Source organism: Nicotiana attenuata, unplaced genomic scaffold (assembly GCF_001879085.1).
Source record: "Nicotiana attenuata strain UT unplaced genomic scaffold, NIATTr2, whole genome shotgun sequence".
Taxonomy (NCBI): domain Eukaryota; kingdom Viridiplantae; phylum Streptophyta; class Magnoliopsida; order Solanales; family Solanaceae; genus Nicotiana; species Nicotiana attenuata.
This window is the reverse complement of record NW_017673196.1, coordinates 40,137-46,666: the sequence shown is the minus strand read 5'-3', so window position 1 is coordinate 46,666 and position 6,530 is coordinate 40,137. Positions and strand designations below refer to the sequence as shown.

The window sequence follows — 6,530 nt, the reverse complement described above, 5'->3', positions numbered from 1 at the left end:
CGGGCCCCCGGAGTATCATTGGAGGCCCTTATGTATTCTTGACTTTTTCGGCTTTGAGTTTGTATTCTACTTTTCCTCGAGTCTGTTCGTTTTTTTCAAGTCTGTCTGTTGTTCTATTTTTGAGTCTGTATGTTTTTTTAGTCATCAGTATTTTCGCGTCTTTGCAATATAAAAAACCCCAAAAAAAGTTTTTTATTAATGAAATATTGAAAAACCCAAAAACTTTCTTTTCTTTTATTTCGCATTTATCCCCTGAACTACGTAATGGTATGATTCATGCGGTGTTATGATACGTAGGCAATCCCCATCAGATTCGATCATAGCTATAAATAATTTGAGTGAAAAATAAACCCAAAAAAAGAAGAAAGAAAAGAGAAAATTGAGTGAAAAAGAAAGAAAAGAGTGAAAAATAAAAGAGCGAAAAACAGCAAAAAGAGAAGGAAAAAGAAATTAGGATTTGAAATTTGAGAAGAGAGATAGTGAAAGCCGGGATGAAACACATGGCCGTTGCAAAAATATTTAGAAACGTTTAACTATTCAGGTGCATTGTATCCCCAATATGCGATTCCCTATCTGTTAAATGTCTCAAACTGACAAGGTTGTTATGTGTGCAAAATAAGACAGGTCCTGTTTAGGTAGTTGGTTTTGTTGGTAATCTGGCTTCCCATCCTTACTTCACAAGATCTAAAGGCAGTGTTCCTATGGCCTCCGAAAGTCATCTACCAATTATCGATCAGACAGGTCCTGTTTAGGTAGTTGGTTTTGTTGGTAATCTGGCTTCCCATCCTTACTTCACAAGATCTAAAGGCAGTGTTCCTATGGCCTCCGAAAGTCATCTACCAATTATCGATCCTGAGGATAGCCCGGTATCGGCTATTCCAGCGCCAGAATCAGCAGCTGCTGAAGAAAACAGGAGGTTGCGCGTCCGCATATTGGAGATGTGGGACGCCTGGTCCAATGGCAAAGAACCACCTAGTACAATCCCCGGATTTCCTAAACTGCTCCCCAGGACGGGTAGAACCACCCACGTCCCCCCATCCCCCTTAACCAACCCATTCGTCCCGTTTGAGTAACCCACTATATCAGCCAACTTTACCGGTATGCCTTTTGAGGTCCGCCCCAAGCACCATTTTTAGGGGTACCTTCTACATTGTTCACCGCACCACCAGTCTCTACTACGGCACAACCAACAGTGCCCAGGCCATGCTTTCGAACCTTCATCTTTCACTTTTCAAGGCCCACAATTTCACCTAGACACAACTCATGTTACCCCAAACTCTTATCCTTAGCACCCGCAATATGAGTCTCAAATGGAACATGAAAGAACAATGAGAAACCTCGAGCAGGAAGAAATGGCTCGGAAGATAAGAAGCCTAGAACAAAGCCTGAAAAGCATGCAAGGGCTGAGTGGCCAAAAGAGCGTCTCGTACTCCGACCTGTGTATGTTTTCCCATGTTCATTTGCCTGCTGGCTTCAAAACGCCAAAATGTGAAAAGTACGATAGGCACGTAGACCCGATCGCTCATCTGAAATGATACTGTAACCAGCTGAGGGGTGCTGGTGGTAAAGAAGAATTATTGATGGCTTATTTTGGGGAAAGCCTGACTAGAATCGCTTTAGAATGGTACATGGACCGGGAAATCTCCCACTAGTACATATGGGACGATTTGGCCCGCAATTTCGTCAGACAATTTCAGTATAATGTTGACATAGCTCTGGACAGGAACTCCCTGTCTAATTGGAAGAAGAAAACCACTTAGAGCTTCCGCGAATATGCTATTAAACGGCGTGAGCAGGCAGCCAGAGTAAAGCCTCCCATGGATGAAACCGAAATGGTTGAGGTCTTCTTACAGGCCCAGGAGGCCGATTATTTTGAGAATATGATGTCCGCCATGGATAAACATTTTGCAGAGGCAATAAAAATTAGAGAAATGGTAGAAAATGATCTGAAAACTGGCGGAATATTAAGTCAATCTGCTTTGCGTTCCACCTCCCAAGCCATCCAGAATGGCTCGGGGGGTTTGGCCAATCGAAAGAAGAGGGAGGAAAGAGCCATGCTGGCTTCAGGTTCAAGAGGGCCCCGTCGATCATATGATCATTCCTACATGACGCCCAGAACCCCGCAACACTACTATCCCCACCAAGATGCTGCTTATGCCGTGGCACTGCCTCATTATGCGATGATGAATGCTCAACCCTATACACGGCCACAACAACACTACAACCAAGCCCGAGATCCATCTCCCAGAAATAACCATCCTCACATAGCTCCATATAACCCCCGTCCACCGCCAAACAACTACCAACATAATTTACGCCCTCGTGAGCCTCCCAGGAGAAACAACTTCATCCATGTTGGTGAATCCTACTCTAGCCTATTTTCGAAGCTAATCCAAATGGGTCTATTGCAACCTGTACCCCCAAACCGGCAAAATCCTGAATCCTCATCATACCGACCCAGTACCAGGTGTGCCTACCATTCAGGAGCAAAGGGTCATGATACGGAGGATTGTTGGACCCTGAAGAGGGCTGTTGAAAATTTGATAGAACAAAAACGAGTGGTGGTGAGGGACGAGGAAGTCCCTAATGTGAGTAACAATCCGTTACCGGCTCAAAATGATGGGCCGACCATTGGAATGATTTGGGATGACAAGGAATTCAAACCAGCCTTGAAAGCCATCATCGCCATCGCCTATTCAGAAGCAAGACCCAAAGCGGCGGTGAAACAAACCAAAATTGAGAAGAAAGTCATTCCAATTCCTCAAGCTGTTGGAAAAGTTGTAGAAACAAAAACTAGGGAAGCACCTATTAAGAATGCGATTCTTTATGTCCCTAAGGCCCTAAGAAAAGAACAACTCATTTTGAACACTCCCAAAAGATTCGAGCAAAGGAAAGCCATGTTGAATGTGCCGAAGTTGTATGTGCCAAAAGGGAGCTATGTGGCGCGGGGGCCGGTAATTCTACCAAGGCTGACTGAGCCTGTGGTTATCAGCCGCGCACTATAGAACCCTACCGCAGTCCCCTGGAATTACAACAGAACAGTAGTTACTTACAAGGGGAAAGAGGTCATGGGAGAGGTGAACGAAATGAATCAATCTGGGAAGTACCACAATCCAGAAGAGTTAAAGAAATCAAAACTAAACAAGGATAAACGGTTGCCACCCAAGAATCCTGTGAGTACTGAGGAAGTAGAAGAGTTTTTCTGAAAAATGAAAGCTTCGGAATATGCACTAGTTGACCAACTCCGGTAGACTCCTTCCCAGGTCTCGCTTTTATCTCTGTTGTTGAGCTCGAATGAACATCAGAAGGTACTCTTGAAAACATTGAACGAGGCATATGTCCCAGTTGAAACTTCAAATGAACAATTGGAGAGAATGGCTGAACGATTCTTTGAGGTCAATAGGATTTCTTTCAGCCACGATGATTTGCCCCCAGAGGGAGCCGCCGACAACAAAGCCCTTCACCTGATTGTCAAATATGAGGGCTATTATGTAAAGAGAGTCGTTCTAGATGGTGGTTCCAGGGTTGACATTTGCCCTCTCTCAACGCTCCAGAGGATGGAGATTGGAACAGAAAGAATCCGACCAAACAATGTCTGTGTGCGCGCTTTTAATGGTGTCAAGCGAGACACAATAGGGGAAATCGATTTGATTTTGATCATTGGCCCCGTGGATTTCGAAGTGACTATCTAGGTTTTGGACATGGACACCTCGTACAATTTTCTCCTAGGAAGACCATAGATTCATGCTGCAGGAGTTGTGCCCTCCACTCTCCACCAAATGGTCAAATTTGGATATGAAAACCAACAACTTGTTGTCTATGGGGAGGATGAACAGTCCATTTACAGGGACCCTTCAGTCTCGTGTCTCGAAGCTAGAGAAGGAAGTGAGCACATTGTATACCAAGCCTTCGAAATTATGGTCGCCGACCAATGCGAAGAAGGGGACCCGTTTCCTCAACCTTGCTTATCTAATGCCTTGGTCATGGTCACCACTGAAATGATTAAACATGGATACAAGCCCAGAATGGGGCTCGGGGAATCTCTACAAGGCATCACAGAGCCTATCACTTCGATCGCCAATGAGAAGTTCTTCGGCATAGGTTTCCAAGCTACAGATGCCGACAAAAAATAGGCTGATGAGCGCAAAGAAAATGGGTGGGTCCTTCCCCAACCCATTCCACATCTCGCCCGGTCATTTGTCAAACCTAAATATGAGGTAGAAGAAGAAGAGGCATTCACGATCGAAGAGATTGACGATATTTGTGAAGTCATGAAACAAATGTTGTATGAGTCTCACACGGTTCAGCCCAGGGAAGGCACGAGCAATGCCGAGGTGCTGTACATGGGACCAGATGCCAAGCTTCAGAATTAGAAAGCTACCCCATTCCCTGTCAGACGGGAGTCCCGGTAGTCCAGTCTTGCCATCTCTGCTACATTACGAGTTATTCCAGGGTGTAACTCAAATGTTTTTATTTTATTATCTTTGATTTTTGATAAATCCTCATATTTTTAATTTAGCGAAATGGAATCAATATTTCATCATCAATGGATGTCTCCTTTTCTTTATTCTGATTTTGCTATTTTTCTTATCTTTTTCTTTTCAATTCTAATTATGCAGACTTAAATAACATGACATGCTTACGGACTTCATGCCCATATCCTAAAACGCTATCTAACAGTGAAATAATGAATCAGGAACCAAAATATGATGCAGATGAGGCTTTTAGGGAAATAAATCGAGAATTGGAACAACTTGAGAATAAGACTAAGCCAAACCTAAATGAAACCGACCCAGTTAATTTGGGCAGTCCGGAAGAGGTACGAGAAACCATGATAAGCATTCACGTCGATGAAAGAACTAGGGATGCATTGATCCAACTTTTGTTTGAATTCAAAGATGTGTTTGCATGGTCCTATGATGATATGTTAGGGAAGAGTGTTGATTTGGTGGTACATAAATTGCCAACTTATCCCGGTTATCCACCTGTCCAACAAAAGAAAAGAAAGTTTAAAACAGACATCAATGATAAGATCAAAGAAGAAGTCACCAAACAATTGAAAGCTGGTGTGATCCGAGTGGTCCGATACACCAAATGGTTGGCTAGTGTGGTCCTAGTGTCGAAAAAAGACGGGAAAACCCGAGTGTGTGTTGATTATCAGGATTTGAACAAGACAAGCCCCAAGGACAACTTTCAATTGCCAAAAATCCACATTCTTGTTGATAACTGTGCCAAACATGAGATACAGTCTTTCGTAGATTGCTATTCCGGATATCACCAGGTTCTGATGGATGATGAAGACGCAAAAAAGACGGCTTTCACCACACCTTGGGGCACTTACTATTACAGGGTTATGCCATTTGGTTTGAAAAATGTTGGGGCGACCTACATGAGAGCTATGACTGCCATTTTCGATGACATGATGCACCAGGAAATTGAGGTGTATGTGGATTATGTGATCATTAAATCTAGAACACAGGAAGACCATGTGCGGGATTTGAGAAAGTTCTTTGAGCGTCTGTGCAAGTATGATTTGAAATTGAACCCAGCTAAATGTGCATTCGGAGTTCCATCTAGGAAACTCCTCAGATTTATAGTCAGCCGGAGGGGCATCGAGTTATATCCAACAAAGATAAAGTCCATTCGGGATTTGCCTCCTCCGATAACCAAGAAAGAGGTCATGAGTCTTCTAGGAAGATTGAATTACATCACCAGATTCATCTCTCAGCTCACAACCACTTGTGATCCCATATTCAAACTATTAAAGAAAGACGCTGCAATCAGATGGACAGATGATTGTTAAGAAGCTTTTGATAAAATCAAAGAATATTTGTCAAATCTGCCAGTGTTGGTCCCGCTTGAGCCGGGAAGACTTTATTCTTGTATCTGAAAGTCTTGGAAAATTCTTTCGGCTGTGTCCTCAGGCAACATGATGTGCGGGAAGAGAGTGCAAGCCATATACTACCTGAGCAAGAAGTTCACCAGTTATGAAGCCAAGTACACATTGTTGGAAAGAACTTGTTGAGCCCTAACTTGGTCGCCCAGAAGCTCAGACGTTATCTGTTGGCCTACACCACATATCTCATAACAAGAATGGATCCTTTTAAGTACATATTCCAAAAACCAATGCCCATGGGAAGGCTAACAAAATGGCAAATCCTGCTCACTAAGTTCGACATTGTCTATGTCACCCGCACGACAATGAAAGCCCAAGCCTTGGATGATTAACTAGAGGAGAACCCGGTCGATGATGAATACCAAACCCTGAGCACTTATTTCCCAGACGAGGAAGTAAATTCAGTTGAAGTAATTCCAGAGGACACCAATGCTTGGAAAATGTTCTTTGATGGAGCTGTAAATTCAAAAGGGGTCGGGATTGGAGCAATTTTGATATCGCCCATTGGTCAGCACTATCCGGCCACGACCCGACTTCATGTCTTCTATACATACAACACCGCTGAGTATGAAGCTTGCATTATGGGCATGAACATGGCAGTTGATCTGGATGTAGAGGAATTTTTAATTCTGAC

The 6,530-nt window shown here is 43.5% G+C and overlaps 1 protein-coding gene across 1 annotated transcript; it reads left to right on the top strand.

Annotated features, from left to right (window-relative positions):
- Window positions 1-818: 818 nt before the first annotated feature.
- LOC109215702 lies at window positions 819-3,692 on the top strand. Its single transcript, XM_019379814.1, has 5 exons — window positions 819-1,014; window positions 1,347-1,426; window positions 1,761-2,954; window positions 3,006-3,173; window positions 3,264-3,692. Exons 1-5 carry the CDS (start codon window positions 819-821, stop codon window positions 3,690-3,692), a joined length of 2,067 nt encoding a protein of 688 aa, XP_019235359.1.
- The last annotated feature ends 2,838 nt before the right edge of the window (window positions 3,693-6,530 follow it).

What these genes read in the sequence shown, in the direction of transcription:
- LOC109215702 (XM_019379814.1), top strand. Translation starts at nt 819, where the DNA reads ATGGCCTCCGAAAGTCATCTACCAATTATCGATCCTGAGGATAGCCCG. An exon ending in AGTGGCCAAAAGAGCGTCTC is followed by an intron (nt 1,427 to 1,760) that starts GTACTCCGACCT and finishes AAAACCACTTAG; the next exon opens with AGCTTCCGCGAATATGCTAT. An exon ending in GCTATGTGGCGCGGGGGCCG is followed by an intron (nt 2,955 to 3,005) that starts GTAATTCTACCA and finishes CGCGCACTATAG; the next exon opens with AACCCTACCGCAGTCCCCTG.